The following is a 24,490-nucleotide window of genomic DNA, read 5'->3' as shown; positions in this document are numbered from 1 at the left end:
CACAACATTGGCTTGAGCAGCAGAATGGAAGGGCCAGCAGAGTTTTGACCCACACAAAATGGCATTCTGCTGGCAACTGTGCCCATATCACAGATCACTCTTAACAGGCAGGTTTGTCTCAGACACATTTTGGGACTTTTGCTGTTGATGGGTTTTTGTGTGTCACCTTCACGTCCACTGGGAGCACTGATACTTCTGATACAACCCAAAAAACTGCTTCAGTCCTGAGAAATTTTCCTCCAAAGAGAGAATTGCTCCCTTTTAGCCAGTCTTCAAAAATTACTTCAGGCATTACCTTCTTCCATATCTATGCAACAAAGGCAAAATGGGCCCTAGGATGGGAGTCTGGGGTGTTGTTATTTTAAACTACTCTAAAGTATTGAGCTGCAGACAATTGGCTCCTTTTCTGTTCCTCAATCTCTCCTTCTACACAGAAGAATGCCTCCAGTAACAGCCTCCAAAACACATCCTCAGGCTTTTCCATAACAGGTTAAAGCTAAATCAGGGAAAAAGAGGTTATGCCAGATAAAGAAATCCTACCTTTCGGGGAATGGAGAAAAAAATACAACAGTGGGTTCAGCTGAGCCATGGCAATGCCTGCTTGGTTAGTAAAACTGCTGATGATTGAGTTTAAGCAGCTTTTTGAGGCAAAACAAGGTGCAAAGGCCCAAGGTTTGCAGAACAGCACTGATGAGTAGCACAGCTTTCGTATTTGTAGGTGAAGAACTAGAGCAAATTTCATCTAGAACACCACTTCAGAAAGCAGGCAATGGAAGGAAAATTAATCTTTAATTAAAAAACAAAACAAAGGGGCATAAAGATCAAGTAATCTGCCTGAGCTCATGATATCCATAGCACAGCCAAAGGTTTTATCCATTTCCTCAGTTTCCAAACCATCCCCAGTCCCCACCTTTCTTCTTTGCAAGCATCCATCCATTAAAATTAAGCAGCAGCAAAACCATAGGATCATTAGCATCAAGAGCAGTAATTCTGTGTAAACAATATCTCCTCCTGCCTTTGGCTTCAGAACAAGTTTATTTGAAGTCAGAAAGGCAAAAATAGCTACCTGAATGTTTTGAACTTAATTTGGTTCAAATTCACTAATTGCTTCAATTTAACAACAGACCAGAAGAGTGATGGTATTACTGCCTCAACACAGGCACCAATCAAATGCATCCTTACATTCAGAAGACTGAGCTTTGAAATAAGGCAAGCTCTGAATACACAACAAATTGCACAAGACACTTTATAGCAAGGCATATGCTCCCAAAACACAAAACAAAACAAGCTTTTAATTACTACACATTATTATCAGCAAAGAACAGTGTTTGATCTTTGTTCTCTCTTGTATCTCGACATTTGATCTGACCTCAGAGAAATCGACTTCCAGCATAACAAGAGAATGCCATTCTACACCAGACATATCTGATCAGTCTCTTAGAGCAAGTGAGACCTTAAACCAGAAACCAAACAATGAGACCGAGGGAGCTATAATTATATATATTAAATAAAAATGCAATCTAAAAAAACATTTTTAAAATGCAAGAAGTTGTGGACTTGAACAGAGGTGAGCAGGGAACCTGCACAGTCATGCTGGCAAGAACTGCTATGCTAGCACATTCCTCAACAGGCATTTGGCTTTTGAAGAGCCAAAATGAAAGGCTTTTCGAGGGCCATGCTTGAATTGCGTGTCTGTCTCTGCCTTGTCTGTCAATCCAGAGAAAAAACAGCAATCCTTCAACAGGAGCAAAGCAATTCTGCAGGATCTACCCCTGCAGGGCCCCTCCACGCCTGCAGGAGCAGGGGCTGCTGCCAGAGCCAGGACAGCGGCTCCCGGAGCGGCCACAAGAGGCTGTTGGAGAGCCACGCAGAGCGCCGGCCCCAGGCGGTCCGGAGTGCTGAGCAAGGACAAAACACGGCGCTGTTTCCATCGTGCCTCAGCAAGGCTGCAGCCGGGAGCGCCTCCAGCTCCTTTCAGATGCATGCACAGCGAGCAGTGGCCTCTCTGTCACCTGCTCTGAGCACCTGAGCAGCCTAAGCAAAGAACTGCTAAGAAAACCCAAACTATAAACAGCTGCTCCATGACCCCCACTCATCAGTGTGTGCAAGAGGTAAGGTAAGAGAGGAGCACCTCCCCTGTGAAGGCAGGGGAAAATGGGGCTGTTCAGCCTGGAGAACAGAAGGTTGTGTGGAGATCTCATTGCAACCTTCTGTATCTGAAGGAACCCTACAGGGAAGCTGGAGAGGGACTCACCAGGAACTGTAGTGACAGCATAAGGAGTAATGAATACCATTTGAAAAAGGGAAAAGTAAGGTTAGATATTAAGAAGAAATACTTTACTGTGAGGTTTGTGAGACACTGAAACAGGTTGTCCAGGAAAGCCCCATCCCTGGAAGAATTCAAGGCCAGGTTGAATAGGGCCTTGAGCAACCTGATCTAGCAGGAAGTGTCCCTGCCCATGGCACTAGGAGTTGAGACTAGATGATCTTTAAGGTCCCTTCCAGCCCCATAACATTCTTTGATTCTATGATTATTAGCTTCAAAACCTGATTTTGAATGTTAAAGCCTGGATGATACAAAGCTCATCAGTAAAATGGTGTCAGGTCCGGCTGTCTGTCTCTGCCCCGACACGGGTAGAGTGGTTCTTTGGTGGGCACGATGCAAAGGACGAGTCTGGACTCTTCAGTTTTTCGGTCTTCAGGTTGTTTATTATTTCTTATCTACAAAATTTTTCTGTCTGCCCAATAGAGGTCTGATCTGCAAGCAGTCACAGGCACTCTCTGACCACCCACGGGGCGGTCATGTCTTTTTATACTAAAACCTACGTATACAATATTTACCTTTATTTCCCAATGCTTTTCGCCCATGTTAGCAAGTGCACCTTCACCATAAACCAATCTCTAAGTGCCAACATCATCACAGGAGATGGAGGACAAGAAGAAGAAAGAAGAAGGACAAGACACACCCTGATCCCTCCATCTTGTCTCCATAACTCCCCTGTACCAAAAACCTTAAAGTCTATATCTCACCCTCTAAATGTGTCTCTTTTACACCTTGTACTCTAAAGTGATTCTCTTGTCCTCAGACTCTTGTTACTTCTGTGGATGGATCAAAATCAAGCCACCAAACACTCTTGGCAACATTCCAGGGTTTTCGAGACCCCCAAGGGTTCTCCTGGCATCTCTGGACATCGGGAACGATGTGCTGAGATCCCACAAAATGGCACCAGTGGCAAAGAGGCTGTCACCTTGGCCATCTCAGGACACCATCTCAGTAAAATGGCACCAGTGGCAAAGAGGCTGTCACCTTGGCCATCTCAGGACACCACACATCTCTACTAGCTGGCACTCTGGTGATGGGCTGCAGTACAAATTGGTTTTGCATCATGACTTCCACAATTTACTTTGAACAGTCAATAAAGCACAGGAAGGCCCAGGGGGGTAACATTCCTAAGAGTCTCTCACCCAGTTCACTGTTGTCATCCACCAGAATGATTTCGTGCAGGAGGTGGGCAGGGGTGCGGTCCAGGACGCTGTGCACCGTGCGCAGCAGGGCAGAGAGCGCCTCGTTGTAGAAACAAATCACAACGCTGGCAGAGGGAAGGTCAGCAGGGTAGGACTTCTCTCTGCATCTGCAAACAGGAACAGAGTCTTTGGCACTATTTACAGAGGGGTTTCCACAGGGCTGGGTCACTGCTGAAACTTCCTAAGTAACAGGCAAACATTAAATGTGTAGGAGGAACCCCTAACGTGAACATAATGATCCCAGACGTGTAACAGCTATAGGAGGGCTCAGCATAGTAAATGATTTTCCACATAACACAGACTCATAGCTAACTCTGCTGCTTGTTAGGAAATAGAGGATGCCATGCACTGAGGTGGAAGTAAGAACCAGAGATCCTCGAGACAGAAAATTAAGACAGTGAGGGCTTGTTTCAGCTGTCAAAACACAGTCTAGTACCCTCAGGTAGCTCAGATAACTCATATATGACATGAGGCCCACAAAAATACCACAGCTTTATTGGCCAGCTGCTGGAGACAGAGTTGGATAGCCCAGAAAACCTCCACTGGTGCTAAATACCTATTTACACAACCAACACTGGGATTCAGAGGGCAGATTAAGACACTTAAGTCTAGTCACTGCTGTCAGTGCAGTCTAAATAGTGTTCAGCTCACCCTAAGGCTGTCAAGTGTGTTTTGTCAGCTGAAGAGCTCTGCATGCTTCATTAACTCCACTGACTGGATCTCTGCTAATTATAACAAAAGCAGAGACAACTGACTAACAAGCAGTTATCTAAGCATCTTAATCTGCAAGATGAATCCCACTCAAAGCAAAAGATCATTCTTTCTTCTTCTTTTCAAATCTCGTCCTTACTTCTAATAGGGCCAACTATCATAGATTAATGCCATATGAAGGTGCCAGGCATAGGGGGATCCAATAAAAATAAGAAATTATAAATGAAAACCCAGAAGTATAGAAGAAAAGCTTTCATTTACCTAGAATGAGCTCAATTCTGGGAAAAACAGTCAGCAAGTATAATTCATTACATTCACCCACACCAGAGAAATCACTAGAAAATTTATGCAAGTTTATTTATTTTTCAGTGTTTGGAGTTTTCATTGTTGTTACAGAGGGAGTTGTTCCCCCCCTATATGCACCAGAGAGATTATAGAAAAATATCTATTGTTTAATAGAAAATATTCAGAGCAGTGCACAACCTATCATATACCTTTAGCAGCTGACCAAAAAAAAAATTGCATCTCCAGAAACAATATTCAGTAAAAAAAGATAGAAAAGACCCAAGAATAGAAATCCTAACTTCAAGCACTCCTGTTAAATAGCTGAAAAATCTGCCTTCAGCAACACATGGGGATGGAACAGTGTATGACAGAAATACCAAAATACCAAAAATATTAAATACTGCATCAGGTGTAACAAGTCATTGAGCTATGAAACTACACCACGTTCTCTCCAAAAATCAGCACCTACTTTGGATCTCTTGTGTCAGGCACCTCCCTGTGGTATCCCAGTCGATTGCTGATAAGCATATTGAAAGCATGCTTCTGATAGCCCAAGTCTCTCACTTCCTGATCTTCTTCATTAAAAATCATTCCTGCAAAAGGAGCATGCCAAGATCAGCTAAAAGGCTCAAAAACATCATTTGAAAGAAATCAAGGATTGAAACCCTTAACCTCTTCTAAAACACATTATGCTCTTGAAAATCCCTCTGGTTTTGCAAAGCATGTATTTGTGCAACTATTTCTGCTCCCTCTCACAAACAGGCAGCACTTATGAGCCCTTGCAGCTGTAATAAAATTAAATCCTTCTCCAAAGATTGCTGGCTCCATGGTGTTTATTGCCTCCCTTCACTCATATGGCCTCTAATTCTTAGCACCACCTAAAACCAACACCAAACAAGCAACAGAGGATAGACTTTGGCACACAATGAATCAGCATCTATCCCTACAGGTGACAGGTGTGAAATGGGATTTTTGAGTGAGGAAATACATTTAAAATGGTAGGAAAATCCTCACAATAGCAGTTCTTATTTCATGCAGTTCTGAAGTCCGTGGTAACAAAAACAGTTATACAAGAACTGTAAACTTTTGTTTATCTCACCTGGGACTTTGATAGCAAGTAAAACACCAGCAGAGCTGCTGTTTATTGCTTATTTTAGCAGAACTGGCAACTGTTACTAAGCATGGCAGAAGTAACTGCTGGTATTGGGACACTGCTCTAAGGCAAGATGAAATTTTCAATGCCATCCTGCCTGCCTTGACTCAGTGCCATGGGCTCCTCTCACTGAGCTGTTCACCAGGGTGAACCAAAACATTGTGGCACTTCACACAACTCCATGAGGGAGAGACAGCTGGTGTCTGCCACCACCTGTGCCTCCAGCCACTTCTGCAACAATTCAGGTAGCAGAGTGATTCGTTTCTGTTGTCTCTATTCAGCTGGCTGCACAGAATGAGATGCCTGTCACCTCTTATGTGTAGTTATTATCAAACTACACAGGCAATTTTACTGAAATTTCAGTACAAGAAGTGAGCAAGGATCATGTAAGTTGTCTCCTTTCACCCTGCCTATCATCTCCATATCATTCAAAATCTGCAGAAAATAGTTAACAAGAGGGTTCCTCATTCACATGATACCATACTTCCAGGAAAATATGTTTTGAAAGGGACACCTGGTCCAATCTCCTTCCCAAGTGCAGGTCCAGCTAAATGAGGAACCAGAACCAACACAGTTAAGTTTTGAAAGCCTTCAGTATCTCCAAAGAGGGCAATTCTACAACCTCTTATTTCCCTGTTCGAGCAATTGACACCATCACACTGAAAATGTTTTTCCTCTTCCATAACTGAAATGCCCTTGCTCCAATTTCTTGTTATAACTCTGGAAGGAGTCTGCCTCCATCTTCCCTGCAGCTCCCTATTCAGCTGCTGCTGCCAGCAATAAAATCTCACCCCTCAGCCTTCTCTCTGAGGCAGAATAAACTCAATGCTCTCAGCCTGTCTCTCATGTTCTCCAGTTTTCACTAGCTATGCAAAAGTCAGCTGAGCTCAAGCCTGGAGAAAATGAATTGAGTTAAACACAAAAGAGAAGTAATTTTAAAAGTTTGAAATGGAAAAAAAGCTTCAAAACAAGTAATCCATCTGGGCCTTTGGAGCACAGCTGTGTCTTAATGCCAAAGTCTACCCACAGGTACCAGGCAACGTTCAGGAGGGAATTCCATCCACATTCCCACCATTCACATTTACCACCCTGTGGCTTTTAGTCCTGAGTTCAGCAATGGCAATGCAGCTGCACTGTCCAACAGCTCAAGAGTAAATGCCCTGACATTTGAGCAGGACCAAGTGGGAAGTGCTGGGTAGTGATATCTGTGAGATAAAGGGGACCTGAATGATTTCAGTTCAAACAGCAGATAGAAGCCCTTGGAAAACAAGGGGCTTGCAATCAAAACCTCAGTTTAGGCTTTACTTCAGCAGTGTTATGTGGCTCTCACAGGTTAACGAAAAAAGAAAAGACAGACTGACCTACCAGATGACAGTTTGATTTTGACTATCATACACCAAATTTCTTTTCACTTTTTTATTTTTTGCTTTTGTTTTTATCACTGTTCTCCTCTAGATAGACTTCAGGAAACCCTTTCCTACAACACCTCGTCCTAAGAGCTGTCTCCTGATGATTCCTGTAGAATTTATCCTGGCACTGCAACTCCCCTTGGCTTTCACCAACCAAACCAGTCACTTGGTTTGAAGATCAAAGGACTTCTCAGTTAAAAAGCTCCATTTCTTTCCTGGCCCAGACTGAATAGTTGGAAAGAAATGGCCACGTCTGGACTAGCCTTCACCTCACTTGGCACTCAGGCTTTTTGCAGTGAACTGAAAAACACTTGTGATGCCACAGGGCAACATGAACTGCCATTTTTCTAACATTCATTCTAATTACCAAACTTCACTTTCTGAGTTGGGTAAGTTCTATAAACTCACAAAGCTCATGATTCACCATTTGTCCACAGTCATGACAGGGCACTTCACTGAGATCAGAGCATTAAACCCTGGCTATGAAGGTTTATTTCTGTGCTGTATTTCCCAAAGCAGCAGCAGAAGCCAATACCCCAACACTTCTGCCTCCAGACTCAAACCAAGATTCAAGCCAGTACACAATGTGCCTGTTTGCACATCTAAACCCAGCAGTGAATATGCTGTAAGCACTAGAGTACACAAAGCATTTTATTTTGGAACACAAAACAAAACCACCTCATTGATGAAACATGCTCCAGTGAAACATCCAGACCTTTGCAGGATGTGGCTCTAACCATTGCCATCTCAATCTTGCATTGCAAGTTTGTCCCACATGCATTTCTTGTAGATTAAGTTATACTCCAAGCACATTCTCCAAATCAACAGGTCCTTCTCATTGTTCATTGATATCATGCCATTTTTAATTACTGCATATAAGTACAGTTTCTCTGTAGCTAATTAGGGCCTATGTATTTGAGCCCAATTAAAACAGGAGTAAGATATGAAACAAGCACACACTGAACCTTCCAAAAGCAAGATTTAGTTACATCAAGGGCAGACCCTGCTGGAACCCAGTATTCATCAGAACTTACACAGCATAGATGTAAATGTTAGATGTATTTTGGATTAAGCACTGTAGAATAAATTTCAAGTAATTCCTAATGAAGAGAGCCATGAGTATCACCTGCATTTTAACAAACAAAACTTCTTCATTATACACTTTCCCCTGATAGAGTATTCTGTAAAAAAACCCAAAATCTCATTTCTCCTGTTTTACTAAGTTTGTCACCAACACTAAAAACCACTTACCCATTTCAGGAGAGAATTCTATCTCCCCCTTAACTGGATCCTGGATATGATTTCCAAAAGAGTTTCCTATCTTACTCTCTTTCTGTTGCAATTCAGGTACATGAACTGGCCCCCGTGTAAAACGGGGGTAGAATTTTTTTGGGAATGGCCTCTGAGGTTCCAGCCCCTTGATGGGCACATTCTTGAAGGATTGGTTCTCTTCAGTGAAGTTGAAATAAACAAAGAGCAGAAGTGTCCAGGTCACGGATGTGAAGAGGCAGCCATAGCAGAAATAGCGAAGTGTGACACTTCCCATTGTAGACTCAGCATCCTTGAGGGCCCATTCTCAATTACCTGGAAAAGAGTGAAAACACTCATTTTGAGAGTGCTGCCTGCTACCTGATACAATGCAAAATACATTCAATAGGTTACTCCTTCATTAAATGATTTAGAGCTTAAACTTCAGGCACAGACCATAAGAAGTAAATCCCTTTTAACTCTCCCATTCAAAAAGTAAACATGACCAGTTTTCACATTTAATGTGGATACCACTGCTTTAAAATATGGAGCAAACAATCACTAAGAGCCCAGTGACACACCACAATTAAAGGTAAAATTTATTAATTTCCCTCAGAATAGTTATATAATTATCTCTGTTCCATAACAATATATTTCTAGCACTCCTGCCTTGAATTAAACATATAACTATATAATTAAATACATCTACACAGGGAATTGATTCTTCACTGAACTGTTTTGGCTGGAAAGGACATCTGGAGGTCACCTTGTCCAACCCCCTTGCTCAAGCAGGGCTACTCTGAGCCAGTAGCCCAAGAGTAGGTCCATGTGTATCCATTTTCATAGCTCAGATCCTATCCTAAAGCATAGAATGAGAGACCATAGATTCAAAAAACCTATGTGGTTCAGTTCTGCTTGCCCCAAATTTAAGAACAGCCCTCATGAACATCCCAGGAGTTCCCGAAAACGTGGGATGCAATTGAACAACACACAGCACCAAGACAGTCACATGTACAGATAATCTTCTCCACAGAAAGAAGACAGATGGGACAGGAAAAGAAGGAAAAGCTTGAAGGTAATTTTCTGGGTTCCTCCAGGCCTCTGCAGACTCCAGAAAAGCTTTCATATTCCTTGAAGGAGAAGCCCATCTAGAGCTGGAAGGGAGCAACCCAGACTGGAGTTTTACTTTGGACATCCATAAGACAATTTCCCTAAAGCCATACTGCATAAGCAAAACTGTGAAGTGAAGCTGGTGAAAATATTTTACTTATGGGCCAGAAGAGCTGGGTAAACTTTCTGGAGTTCCCCAAATCTAAAAGTTGTTCAACACCCTTCCCCCACCCTGCAAAAGAGACCAAACAAAACCAACCAAAACAAAACCTCCAAACAATACACAAAGCCCCCACACACACTAACAAAAAAAACCCACGTGCCTTAAAAACTATACAGATCAGTTCCTCAAACTGAGGGGGAAAAACGCTGACTCAAAGAATTTGATTTCTTTCATCACTACCAAACCGAAACAAAGTCTTTGCACAGTAACAAAAAGTCAGGAAATAATTTAATCACCTTTTAATTAGCAAAACTTTTATTTTAAGAAAACAAATACTGGGCTAGGAGTCAATCATTTATGCTGATATATTTTTCAAACTACTCAAAAAGTCAGAAACTACCAGGAGTTTTCAGGTCAGTCTGGCAAAGAACAAATCAGAACATTTCTGAGTACAAACAAATGATTCCTTCTCAATATGGGAAGCTATAAAACAAAGGTAGAAGCTGTTAATGATCCCAAAGAACATTATAAACACACCATTTACTTTGGCAATGTAATTCTGAGTCCTTAGTGATTTGCATCCAAAAAGAATACATGTCAAAATTCAAGCTTACATTTTCCCAGACTGCAGCAGGTCATCATCTCCCCAGAATAAAACATCCACAGAGCAAAGCAAAAAACCAAAACCCACCCTCCTCAAAAATAATTCACCCATTGTTCTTACCATGTCAAACGCCCTCACTTCTGCAAGGCAACAATCCACAGAGCAGTTGAGCCCAAGGAGCCTAAGAAGGTCTTAGAGAGGGTTTAAATCTCAGGCTGACCCTGTGCATACAGATGAATTGCACCCTCTGTGAAACAGGCTCTCTCTAACACTGTCACACAGAAATCTCACTGCTTAACTGCAAGGCCATTAAATTAGGCAGACATCAAACACCCTGGGGCAGAAATGATTGAAGAAAATCCTCCTTTTTGCTAGCAGAATATGTTTCCCAGTTAGAGAAGCAGAGATGACCAATCCCCAGTGCTCATGCCCTGTGCTAACACAAGCACACCAGGGTGAACCTTGGCTCAGAACAAGCATGTGAGGCTGCAGAGGAGCAGGAGCAGACAAACACTTATATCCTCTCATTATAATAATTCTTCTTGCTCAGCATTCTGCAGACAATTAATGCTTCTCCATAAAAGAGGATCTGGGTCCTTGCCAGGTTCTTTTTGCATGGCCACCAGAAGGTCATCTGCAGTAAGATTTGTCCAAGCCTAACATACTGCTCCTCAAAAACTGCTAGAGGTGTTTTTCCATTCACTATGGTAACACAGATGGACAATCCTAACATGCACTGACACTTGGGAACAGAGCTGTCCTAGCAAGATAAAAATTACTATAACAGAGAAGGAACCTTCTCATTGCAGAGTTGTTTAAGGATACATCTACACTGCAGCTTGCACAGAAAAAACAATCTATTCTATCTCTGGTAACAAAAGACAGGCACATAGAGCAGAATTCCTCATGGATTAAATATTTCCATAGTTCCTTGCATCTCTTTCACAGCTCAGAGCTACACCCACTGCTGTGGCACTTCCAGCCACAGCAAGGGTAAAGTTTGCTGTGACTGCCATCAGGCACACACAGATTAAAGAGGAAGGGATAAAGGACCAATCACCAGAGTGAGGACACTGCTGTACATCCCTTCCATCTCTAACCAAGCTAAAAGCTCATGCTTGGCTACTGCTACAAAAGTAATCAATGCAAACCAAAGCTAAATAAACCAAGTATTATTTCCACCTGATCTTTGCTAGATCTGCTTCACCTTCTTTTCCTCTCCTTCACTATTCTGTCATTTTGTAAAATGATAAAGATGTTGAAATACTGCATTTAAATCAAATGACAGAATCTCCACAATGCACAGCCTGTGCCCATTCAGTACCTTGCTATTCAACCAAGACATTTGGTAATTTATTTGGCAGGAAAATACAGACTCACTATGCAGAACATTCTGAAGGCAGAACAGGGAAAAAAAAAAGTTAACCCTGTGTATGAAAAGTACATTGAGGCTAATTAGTTTATTTTATTCACCAACACATATGTATTTACACAAACCCTGTCCTTTGGATTTCAACCATTTCCACCATTTAAGCAGACTCATGATCTGTGTCAGAGCTGCACATTCCAGTTTTAGACAGTTTTAAATTGATTGCCTTCTAAAGATGTGTTTTAGGCCAGAGGAGGTTTCCAAGTTTCAGCTACATCAGTCCTGCTTGGGATCTGCCCTAAAGAACGAAGAGAACCTTTCTAGCCCTACACCTCTATGCATACAAAGCACAGTAACACAAATGTATCTCTGCCCTCCTCAATATACCAAGAAACAAGAATCCCTCCACTCATTTCAGTGTGCAACAAAAAATAATCACTCTGATAAGTGCAGAGGAAGAAGGAGAGGAGACTGCAGCTGGGCACAAGGAGGAAACATTCAGTTCACAGAGCCTGACACAGCCCTTGATTCTTACCTCAGCCATCTCCCTATCCATGAACCCCTTCCATGCAGACACAGTGAATAAAAGCCTTTCTCTGTCCAATCTCCTTTCCTCTCCAGTGTTGTGAAGTCTTCTAGGAAATATATTTTGCCAATTTACCCAATAACTGCCTCAGCCTATGGATGGTCGTAATATCTTGATGAGTGTCTTAAACATCCATCCTCTCCCACTTGGTTTCTCCAAGGAGGATTTTGAAACTTAAGCAAAGCCAAACCATTCTTCATTTCTTCCTCACCTTTTTGTCCCCTTAAACAGAGAAAACCTGTTCCTGAATACAGGAGATGCAAAGGACATGCCTTTCAAATCCAAAGTATTAGGATCTTTCTCAGCCCTGATATATGTTGCATGAAAAAACAGATTATATATATTTTTAACTCAACAGCCTAAAGCTTTGCTAATGCAAGCACAGCTGGCAGGTTTGAACAGTTAAGACAGAGACAACTGAAATTTAAAAAAAAGCAGAACTGCAGAATTCAGATAACCAACGGGCTCATAAGAATAATTTTCACTTTTGCAATGTTGTAACAATGAGTCCAGTCACCAATAAATTGCTGTTTGGACAGTACAGTTAAAACCCTCTTCTATTTATTTATTCAAGTTCAAGCAAAAATACTAAATGCCACAAAAGAATAATCCATTATTTAAACGTAGCAAGAAGAAATGTTTCACAATACAGCTCCTCACAAATTTTCCTGGAAAGAGGCTAGACTTGAGGGTCTATCATGCATCTCCCCTTCACTTCTGAAAAGCAGCACAGCTGCCAAAAGTAAAAATAACAACCACCTCAAACAATTCTTCTTTCCAAAAACTCAAGTAATAAAGAACATCCAGAATAAACAGAAGGCATTTCCTTTCCCTTGGCAAGATAGGAGCTTCCAGAGCAAGTAATAAATGCAAACACCTTGAAGTATTTTACAGGCATTCATTCCCATGCCCTAGAGATGCATGGAGTGCAGGGCTGTTCACTCTGGTGTACTCAGGAATCCAGAGACACTTGAACACAACAAACACAAATCATCCAAGGTGGCAGCATCTCCTACATCAGGAAATTACAAAAACCCTATCTTAGAAGCTGCCTCCATCAGCTTCAGCTCAGAAGAGACCAAGACTGAAAGGAACAGTATTCTGAGAATTTCTAACCAAATATTCAGCCTTTCAGTGTCTCTCTTGTTGCTCTATTTTGACTGCCATATATTTATTGCATGACAGTTTTCCTTTGGCAAAGCCTTGGAACTGAGTTTGCAGACCCACATACCAGAAATGCCAGTAAAATACTGCTCTCTGATTTCCACAAATTCCAGCACAGAATTCTCAGTTCCTTGAACAAGTAGTAAATAATTGATTTTTTTTAAGAGAACTCTAAAGGTTAAATATGAATAACTCAGTAAAAGTCTCTTAAATTCAATCAATCACAGAGCTGAAAAACTCTCCAGGAGCCCACCTGCCAGAGCTGAGCTGCAATACTCACTGTGCAGTAGGCTTTTCATGTCACAGCAGCTTCTTTTGGCAGCCTTACAGCACCACCATGACATTTATTCCATACATCAAGCCCAGGAATATTTACATTCATTTAATAACTGACCCAACAAAGATAGAACTGTGTTCCCCCCACAGCCCAGGAGGGTTTGTTGTTAGTAACCTGTGCAGCTCTCAGTAACACTGGCCCAATGTGTTGGCCTTGGATATTTTTAAAGGAAGCAAAAAATGTCAACCACAATCCACAATATTTTGGCTTGAAGAGCAATATTTGCTACAGACTCTATGACCTGCCACTGCTTAAGCACTGACATCTGCTTGGATTAACCTCAACAGTTTGGTAAACACACCGTATGAGTGGATATTTCATAACTGTGCCAGAACTCATGTTTGTCAGAGGTCAAACAGAGGATCAGACTAACCTCAAGATTTTTAAAATAGGAGTAAAAATTATTTGAGAAAACCTTAAAGTCTGCTTGAAATCTTTCCAAGAACAGCTTTTCTTTAAAAAAAAAAAAAACAAAAACAGGAAAAGACAGATACTCAACTCATACTACTCAGGTCCCCTGCAAGACTACCTGTGTATTTTGGAACTACATTGAGGAATGGAACAGATGTGTATAATCTTTATTTCTAAGGAGCATTCTACCAAAAAACAACAACAAAAAATCATTAAACTACTTGATCTTTCTACAGAGTATTAGGATATTTTGCTGCATGACTTTCTATAGATGCTTCTCATTTTTACTTTCTTATTCCTTGGGGAGATCAGAACACAAGAATATAAACCAACACTACTTATGAATGCAACTTTGCTCATTTAATAGCCTTAACCCTTCCTACATTTCTTGGCCTCCAAGATATTATAGCTACCCATGAACAGGCTTTCCAATTTACTGGCTGAATCATCATCAAACAACAGCATTAACAGTGCAATGAACAGAGGCCAGATAAGGAAGAAGTTGTACTGCAGTAAGACACACTCATCATACAGAGATGCCATTCACACACCTTCTGCACTTGCAAAAGAATTCTTTTTTTTCCAGGCAACCTTTCCATAAGAATCTCTCTCTTCAGGGAAAGTCACAGTTAATAGACCAGCAGGATGAGAAAGGGAGACCTCGGGCAGCTTTTGCTTCAGATCCAACACACATCACTAGGAGCAACATTCAGTCAGAGCAAAAGTAATAGACATTTCCAAATAAAAGTGTTTCATGTGCCTCAGAATCTAAACACCAAGCCAATTTAACTCCTTCTTTGAAAACCTTCCTACAGGACTGATTTATCACTAAATTGGATCAAACCTACCAGTTTGTTCTAAATTAAAAACCACTACTAATTTTTGACCTTACAGAGGGATAGGTGATTGCACTTTATGAATTAAGTGGCTTTTTTGACAGAATGCAGGCAGTTAACCACTTATGTAAAGATAGGTTGGGCCTACAGGAACCTAAATCACTCAGCAGGGACAAATGCCAAGTGCTGCACCTGGGGCAGACCAACTCTGGGGCTGCTGGCACAGCCTGAGGAACAGCTCTGCAGACAAGGACCAGCCAAGGCCTGGCTAAGCCTGAGCCAGAGCACAGCCCTGCAGCAAGGGGAGTCAGGGATGGACCCAGAGCAGCACAGGCAGCTGAGCCAGGGGTGCCATTCCTCAGCTCCCTGTGACACAGGCAGGGACAGCACCCAGGGAGGGACTTGCCAGTACAAGACAGACATCAGGAAACTGGAGTGGGATCAGGAAAAGGCCACTAGGGTGGTGACAGGCTGGAACACTTGCCCTGTGAGAACTGAGGATGCTGGGCTCCTTCAGCCTGCAGAAGAGACAGCTTTGGGATGAGAACTAAAATAGCAGCCTGTTGCTACCTACAGGGATGTTACCAAGAAAACAGACCCAGGCTAGTTAGCGAGGTGCAAGGTAGGAGAAAGAAAGAACTAAAAAAGACGAATGTAAAATCATGTTAATGTTCAGTCACACCAACACTCATTCACAGAGATATCCTGTGGACCACAGTGGTCTTGCATAAGACCACTGTTCCCATTCATTTTAATGAGATGACACATTAACATCTATTTTTAATTAGCCTCAGCAAGTCCCTTCTAAATTCAACTTCCAAAGCTTTGAGAGCCAACAGTTTAGTCATTTCAGCACAGATATACAAATCCATGTCATACCACCTAAAATAAATCATCCTGGAATGAATACAAAATCTTGAGCAACACTTTACAGATAATCTTAAAATACCAATAATATTCATTATATTTTAAAGATAAAGAAAGGCACATAGTTGCCTTAGTTGCATGAATTGTTGAAGATCTATGAAACTGTACTCTGAGCATATGAAGTCTGAAAAGCTTTAAGTGTTTTAGGACAAATTTAAAAATTTATCTTATTAAGTCTTTATGTTCTCAGCTCTCACTATTTTTCCAGTGTCAAATGACTCACTCATATATGATTTGTATTTCAGTTTTTGGGCTTTAACCAGAGATGTCTAAATATTGCATAGCATCATTTTCAAATCTGTGAACTACACATTGAAATGCCTCCTCTAGGAACATAAATTTGCTTATCAAGCTTTTTGGAATTTCTCAACTCCAGTAAAAAAGCTTTACTTAGCAGGCTGCCATTCCAGAGTGTATGCAAACACTTTAGCTTTTTTATAATAAGAATGTGAAATTCCTCCTTTATCCACTTCCATTTCAAAGAAAAAAAATAAACAGCACCCTAAAAGAAATGTTCAAGTATCTTCTGCAGTAACATCTTCCACTTCTTGTCAACAACAAAACATATTGGGTTTTTCCCTAATTGATGAAGGATTCCTTTCTCCCCATATATTGCTCCACTCCATGAAGTGAGAGTATCTCATGAGGGCTCTAATTTAAGGACACAATTTTAATGGAAAAAACAGTTACAAGTTTTGGAAAGAAAAACTTTTTAAACTCAGGATCTCATGTTAACAAACAGCTGAAAATAACACCAGGTTTAGTTACAACCAGTGGTACAACATTGCATCAAGAAAAGTAACATAATAGTGCAGCCTGATTAGAGAAAACAAGAACTATTGGATTGGAAATACAAGCTTCCCAAAATCCCAGCTCTCAGTTCTGGGTAAGTAAATGCTACACAGTACACAGTTTCATGCTGCTGCAGTGTCCTCATTCCCCTCAAAAAAAAGCTTTTTATTTCCCAAAGCACAGTTATAAGAAAGAAATTCTTACCTATCCCCCTGACAAACGCTCAGGCTGCTGGGCTGGATGTTCCTTTAAGCCATCTGGCTCACAAATCCATGTCATGCCATTCCCCGAGTCCTAAAAATACCTTCAGCCTTTCTTGTTGCTGACAAATACTTTCTTCTAATTCGAACAGCAAGATTTTATTTTCATCAATAAAACCAGCTCTGAAAGAAGCCACAAAGTCTCCAAAGAAAGCTGCAATGCATTTTGTAATACAGTCCCTTCCTTCTTCACAGAGCTTAGAAAACAGCAAGGTTAAACACCCCACAAGTTGTTCTTCATTGCATCTCTCTCACATTAAAGATCCATGCATCTAAATAATAGTTTAACAACCCTTCGGCACAATATACAAATGCAGAATGTAAGAGAGCTTACAAGGTCAACTACACACAAATAAGCTGCTTAATACCTTTTCTAAATGTTTAAAATCTGCTTAGCTGTTCCTCACATTTTATGTCTGCAAAGCTCACCAAAATAACAACAAAAAATGCAGATTTACGCAAAATAATTCGATTATGGCACTTCTACAGGAAGAGCTGAACTGTAGAACCCTCACCTTTTTCCAGAAGAGTCGGCACTGAAGCAGAGCAAGGTTACACAGGGAGAGCACATTGACTGCAGCAGCCGCGGTGTCTTCATTGCCAGTGAACAATGAACCGCTGAGCCAGAAACTTAACACTTTGTGGCTTGCAAGTCCTGCCTGGGAATGGGGCAACAGGCACGGGCTCCTCTAGGAAAACAGCCCAGTTTGGATGGGTCTGAGGACACCAGTGCTGCATATACTCATTTGGCTGCATTCACTGCCCCAAAATCAGCAATATCTTTTTCTGTTTGTAATTATTTTCCACAGCTCTTTTATTATGTTTTTTTCAGCTGATGCATGATCCATCTATCAATCCATGGATTTAGCAATATACATATGGTCATTTTCCTATCACTCACATAATCAATCAGTAACACTCTCCCTCATGACTAGACCACAGTAATGCTAGAGAAAATGATCATTAAGTTGTATGAATATTCCCTTAGTTCTCATTTTCCAAATCCCTAGGAACTTCATAAGACTCCCACATTTCAACAGAAATTTTCTAGGTATGTTTTCTGTTAATTTTCAGAAATTTTCATCAGAAGTGCTTTGGGCTTTTTTTCCAGTCTTTTACTAGGAAAGTGAAAACACATTTTTTAATTCTTAAAAAAAAATTGACCAAAAAAAAAAAAAAATTCAGGCCTTGTTTGTGCAACCCTCCTGAAAAAAAAAAAAAAAAAAAAAAAAAAAAAAGCTGGCAGCGAATCTGTCAACCAGACTCACTGAAGGACTTTTGAGTGGGACAGTGGTAAAAAGTGGGGTTGACCAGTCTGTTTTAAACCTGTGAAAGCCAGGTTTAAAACAGACTGGTTTCCTTGCTAGCCATGGAAACTGCCCTTGGCACAGGTTCTGCAGTAGCTCCCAGAAGACATTCACCATCCACTTGTGCAGAACTCAGACTGGTATCAACAGCTGGATACAAAAAAAATCCACAAAAGACATCTGCCAACTCACACTGGGAACTTCCAGAGACCCCACCTGAACATGTATCAAATGCAAAACGGCTGCAATTATGTTACTATTTGTACTAGAGAGTTGGAAACTGCCTTAATGTTACATTGCACCTTTTCCTGCAGCCTCAGATCACAGAATTCCTAGACCTTCGTGCCTACTCCCCACAAATCATACAAATCTACTTCATTTCTATTTCTGCATGGTTTTCCTTTTCAATAGGCAGAAATTTACATCAAAATACTTGGTTCAAAATTCAGAATCAAATATCTTTATGGAGATGAGTAAGTGATATAAGCAAAAGGATTTATTTGTGTAAAAAACCCAAACAACAAAAACTAAACACAAACAAACAAAATAGAAACAATAGATGAAACGTAGCCCCAGAATTAGATGTGAGGTTAAAACAAGTTACAGTTTAGATCCCTAGATCGCCTTTAATAGGAAAATATTTAACTCATGCTAAACTGGTCAGAGTTCTGAACCCTGTTACACTTCTCCATGCTGTTAAGGATAGCACTATCTTAGTGATTTCCTCAATGTACCATGTTCTGTGTTGTTTCATGGGAATGGCCATTGTTTAAAAAAAAGCAGAAGTAAAAAAATACTAAAAGCATGAGTTGAAATTAATGTCCACCTGCATTTCTCATGTCCAGAAACAAACATCACTTGGAGTTTTTCACTCCAAACTTTAGCACACAAACCACAGTATCCATGCCATTTGCAACTTTCATTTTTCCCCAGTAAGAAATTCTGAGATAAACCAAGACCTTGCAATCTTCTTGCTTTGGATTCATTTTCTCATCAAAAGTTTAAAGGATTTTCTGCACACAGGTTTCTCTCTATGTCTCTAGACATTAATAAAAGAGAGGAATCCTAAGGATATAAACCTACTTTGTGTTCTGTCTTCAACTCACTGACTGCACCAGGACAGGTACCAGACCAAGCCAAGAAACACTCTGGTTGAAGTGTTTGCTCTGCTCAGGATTTTGCTGAGATTCTCAGCAACTCAATGTCTCAGCTCTCTCCTCATGCATTAAGGAAAATACCTTAATTGTTGGATTAAAGCAAGTCACTAGAAGAAACAGATTGTGCATTGCGTGTAAGGACAGCAAACTTCTACAAGTTATGCCAAAAATTAATTTTCTTGGTCTTTCATTCCTTCTCTGTGATCTTACAGACTCAGTCTTTCCTTCTCACACGAAATCCCTTTGAGGAAAGAGTTGTGGACCACTCCTTTTCCATCCCCTCTTGGTCACTTTTCTTCTACTTATCTATTGCCAATGTTTCTAACAGGAAAAAATACTCAGGATTTTGATGTTGAAATCATGGATGTTGCAACAAAATGAATAGCAGATCAAAAATACATTTTCCTACTTCAGTAGGAGCCATGCCTCCCAACAGTCTGCTTGCACAGAAGGTTAATGTGCAATCCAGAACTTGGCCATCTCCTGGTTTATAGGTGATGAGTCTCAACATCTGCTGACACCAGAGATAAGAGATTCCTGCTAACTGACAAAATTAAGGTATTTCAGGAAATGGAAAACTAAAGGAAATACTTCCAGAAACCATATTCAAGAACAAATATGAGATGTATCATTAGAGACAGTGGGACTCTTTGTTCTTGATGTTATGCTTGAGGTACTGGCAAAATAGTCAAAATACCTACAAAGATTGATTCATAAGGGTTTTGAATCAAAACAAGATAGTTTCTGCTTCCTGGAAAAGTATCTGTGTTTTAATTAAGGCCATCTTCAAGGTTTAAAGCATCCAATTTAATTCTTGTCTGCACAAGAAAATCTGTGTCATTTAGCCAAGCAACATTTGGATGGTTTTACACAAACTAAAAGGACCTCCATGAACATGCCTCTAACATTCATCAAGTATTTGCTTAAATCAGTCTGGCACATAGCAACCCTTCACTGAGGTACCTTCCTTTCAGCATGCCTCTGCAAGTTTATTAGCTTAGCCTGTCAACTTAAAATCTGACTTCTTAAATGGTGCAGTGTCTCTGTAGCTGAAGTCTTGGGAATGACAGGAAGTTATTGCAGGCAGGCGGTTGCCCCCCAGACAACCACTCATGCACATATTCCTTCCTCCCTGAGCAGCAAGAGGAATTGCTTTTGTCTGCTCCAAGGCAAGGGAGGCTGGAGCACAAATGTGAACAGTCTCTGTAGAAGAGCTGGTAAGGTAGAACTTGTCAGTGCCAGCCAGCTTCAGAAACACAGAACTTGCAATGCCACTACTGCCATGAGACAGAAAACCACAAGGGCTCACCTGCTCCCAGCTGAACTTGGAGCCACAAAGACATCAAAGACCTGTGAGCACTGTGGGGGAGCAGCTCTGGACTCCTCCCTGGCCTGCACAACTTCTTCTTGTTCACCCTCTAAAGCACAGAGCAGGCAGCAGCAAATCCTACCTCAGGGGTCTCTAATCCCTATCAGCAGTGGAAAAGCTGATTCAGCCCTGAGCACTGAGTTCCACTTGCAAACATGCAAAGGATCAGGCTGCCAAGCCAGACTGCACAGGAAAGGGCTGAGATACAGCACATAAAACAACACATGTTTACAGAAACTTTAATCCATGCTCCACATTTCAGTAACACCATCAGTTATTTAATCTACAGATTTAATATATTTTCACATTTCAGGGAATAAGCTCAAAAGTTTCTACACCAAAATATCAGAAATTTAGTATGCCTGAAGTCAATTTTTGAATGAAACAGTACAATCAGCTTCCTAATTTTCTACCTTTTCTGCTGCAGTGTATTTCTAGTTTTTACAGAGTTTTCAAACAGAACATTTACACTAATTCTTACAGTGCTGACTCACATGGGAAACACGCTAGAACGTGGCTGAAGGATGCACACAACTCTTCCACAAAGAGAGCTGGACAAATGCTTCCACTCCTGCTGCAAAACCCTGCTTGAACAGCCCAGACCTCACCTCTGACACTACTTCATACATTAACACAGTAGCTGCACCAGCAGATGCTTCCATCTCCATAAAGCACCACATGTTTTGAAAAGAAACCCTTGATAAGAAGACAGTTTATCTTCCTCCCATACTCTAACAGGGATTCAAACAGACTTCACCTCTGTAATGCTTTTTGAGAAGGAAAAATCAAATTCATTTCTGCACTTGAAATACAAGAAACATACTTTTACTCTGTAACAGCAAGTAGTATCTCTCCAAAATGAATGGTACCAAAGGAAATTGCTGGATTTTGGGGATACCTTTAGCTGCAGTATCACCTACCAGGCAGGTGCAACTTTTTAGGAAGTTGACAAACAAAAGTCACAGAAAGGAATGATTGTAATCTTGGAAGTTTTACATTTTCCTTTCAGTGGAAGTCTCACTTTACTTGTCCACTTCAAGTTATCAACACACAGCTGCTACAGTGCCAAACTCAGCCTGCTGGCAGCTCTGATTGCAACCATTCTACAGGACTGCCAAGGAATGGAACCAAAGAACCATCCTGCCTCTGTTCTTGTCACCCCACAGTACCTTGTTCTTTCTCACTGGAAAATCCCAAATCCTACTTTTACTACCTACTCAGACACTTCTAACCTCATCCATGTGACCCACACCACATGCACACCTTATACCTACCAGTAAAAACTTGAGGTTTCCATCACTTATTGTGAGGAAGCCTATTTCCTGTAGCTAAATTTTCAAAATACCAATAACTTCTCTTTATTCCCCTTGCCCTGCTGTTTCCAGGCTTTCTGCCACCTAAAGTTCTTCAATCACACCTATTGTTATTTTACATCACTATGAAAATGATCAGACTCACCCATTCTCATAAACTACAGTCACACAGAAGCCTCTCAGAAACTCTATCCAGTGCTTCTCCTGTGCATAATGCAGTATTGATTTGTATCCTCTGAGAATGTGATTAGATAGGAGAAGCCAGGCCACAGGCCCTGAAATCTGCAGTCAGAGTCTCTTCCAGCAGAACAAATGCCACTTCCCCTGCTGGCATCCTCATCTGAGGCTGGGAGACGAAGGCTCATTAGAGCTGCACTGTTATTTCTTTCTTTCCCTGCTGCAGAAGAGCTCCTAAAACTCTGCAGGAGCTTATCTTACCCAGAGATGAGGAAAAGCTTATGCAGAAGGCATGCAGTTCTTCAGAGACAGTTCTACCAGGGGAGGCCAATTGCTTGTTAATCAAAAGCCTCTTATCTGGAACCACCTGAACATTTACACTGTTCTAAAATGAGGCCTAGGAATCCCAGCTGGACTATTTCACATATTTGGAGGTTCTCTATGGGGTAGCATGGCAGAAACATACTGGCAGGAAGAGATTGGTACCATCCTTTCCTGGGCACAGTCTGCATTTGGATCAGCTTAAGCTAATCAGAGATACCCAGGAATAGTTTCCTATTAAGATGACATCCATAGGAAAGGAAAAAAAAAAAAAAACCCGAGCAGATCCTAGCTCATAAAGCATGCAAGAATACTTAATGTAACTTGCAGACTATCAGACTACTCTTTCTAAGGAAAGAAGGGATTTGATCTTATGTTGAAATACATTTTCCAGGGAAAAACAGCCTGTTAGCAGAGTGCTAACAACCCTGCCTACCTGCACAATTACTGTGCTGGCACTGAGAGATTTCACCTTTCCCTTGAACAGAAAGCAATGCTCCAAATACTCTGGACCAAATGGAGAAAACACTGATTGTTTACAGAACAGCAACTAAGCCAGGGCATGAGATATTCTTTTTTTTCCTTTGGAAGAGTAGGGGCTGCACTTTAATTACATAATTCAAGTCCTGTAGGGTGTACTGCAGCTGCCCTGCAACTGATATTAAAAACAACTCAGGATACAGCTTGGCAGAGATGCTGTAATAGAGAGCATCAGTGTTCTAATTACTTTCAACAGCAGTTTTAAGGCTAACACCTGTGACAAAGTGAACAAAGGTGAAACAGCTGTCTGGAAAGGTGGATTCTAAACACAATGTTTGCTTCCAGTACCGCATTACAGCAGGGAATTCTGACCTGCTAAGCCCCCCACTACAAGCAGCACAGGACTTTGAGTGGCTTATTCAGATCCATTTTCTTGCAAGCAAGGGACCAGAGAACTTTTATTCTGCCTTGCAGGTAACTTTGAGACAGTCCATTTGCTCCAGCATGTTCTGCTACAGCTTTCCTTACAAGCTTTAACATACAGACAAAAAAATAAAAATACCACATGGCAATAATGAACTGACTAAAGAGCTGGAGACCAGCCACGAAGAATAACACATATTTGCAAGAAGGAAGAGAGAAGCCTCAGTGTTGCATATAAGTATATACTGAAGAACAAGGGGGGAGCGGAGGACGGGGGGGAGAAGGAAGAAACGGTTTCAAAATAAATTTCCCAGTCATAAAGGAAAGAAAGCTTTAATACTTCACGAGGTCACACAGCGCTCCAAAAAGCAATGCCTGACCTCGCCCTACAAACGAATCAATGAACGGAGCAGCGCCAGCAACACCAACACGTAGCGATCCTCGCATTTCGGGTCAGATTTGCAGAGTTTCAATCTACCTGCAGGCGGGCTGCTGCTGCTCCCTCACATGCATTCAAAGAGTATAAGAAACAGAAATTACGTTATCTCCCATCCTGTGTAGCACACCCCGCTGCAGCCCCTCGGTCTCCCCCCGGGGTCAGGGTAAACCAGGAGCCCCCAGCAAGGGCCGGGTCAGGCTCCCGCTGTCACCTCGCCCAGGGCAGCCCCGCACCGCACCAGCCTCTGGGGCTCAGGAACCGCTGCCTCAGGGCAGGCGGGAAAACAGAATCACACAATCCATTCGGCTGGGAAAGACCTCCGAGATCATCGAGTCCAATCTACGACCGAGCACCACCGTGCACAGAGAGCCCGATGCCGCCGCTGACCCCGACCCGCCCCCCCCCAGGCTGCGCCTCACCCCGGCGCCGCTTCCCCCGCCGGGGCCGCCTCCTCTCACGCCGCCAGCGCGGCCCGTGTCCCGCACAGCCCCGCACTCACCGCGGCGGTGGCATCGCCCCTTCGCCCGCCCCGCGCCCGCTGTGGCGGCGCTGGCGCCATGTGACCGCTGCCTCCTCCTCCTTCTCCTCCCCATTCTCCTCCTCTTCCTCCTCCT

At 41.8% G+C, this 24,490-nt stretch overlaps 1 protein-coding gene across 5 annotated transcripts in view; it reads right to left on the bottom strand.

Moving 5' to 3' along the window:
• Positions 1–24,466, bottom strand: part of GALNT11 (polypeptide N-acetylgalactosaminyltransferase 11) — a 45,974-nt gene extending 21,508 nt beyond the window's left edge. Inside the window, exons 1-5 of one of the 5 annotated variants that reach the window (XM_077189948.1) lie at positions 17,406–17,460; positions 16,835–17,013; positions 8,335–8,667; positions 4,991–5,114; positions 3,466–3,632 (exon numbers count right to left, since the gene is read on the bottom strand). In XM_077189948.1, coding sequence (XP_077046063.1) covers positions 3,466–3,632; positions 4,991–5,114; positions 8,335–8,629 — 586 coding nt within the window. In that variant the 5' untranslated portion in view covers positions 8,630–8,667; positions 16,835–17,013; positions 17,406–17,460. Of the gene's footprint in view, positions 1–3,465; positions 3,633–4,990; positions 5,115–8,334; positions 8,668–13,580; positions 13,722–16,834; positions 17,014–17,405; positions 17,490–24,295 lie in introns of those variants that run through there. The other 4 variants (XM_054633449.2, XM_077189836.1, XM_077189891.1 and 1 more) reach the window with 4 other exon arrangements.
• Between the last annotated feature and the right edge of the window lie 24 nt (positions 24,467–24,490).

This window comes from Agelaius phoeniceus, chromosome 1 (genome assembly GCF_051311805.1).
Source record: "Agelaius phoeniceus isolate bAgePho1 chromosome 1, bAgePho1.hap1, whole genome shotgun sequence".
NCBI classification, from domain to species: domain Eukaryota; kingdom Metazoa; phylum Chordata; class Aves; order Passeriformes; family Icteridae; genus Agelaius; species Agelaius phoeniceus.
This window is presented reverse-complemented; position numbering and strand designations above follow the sequence as displayed.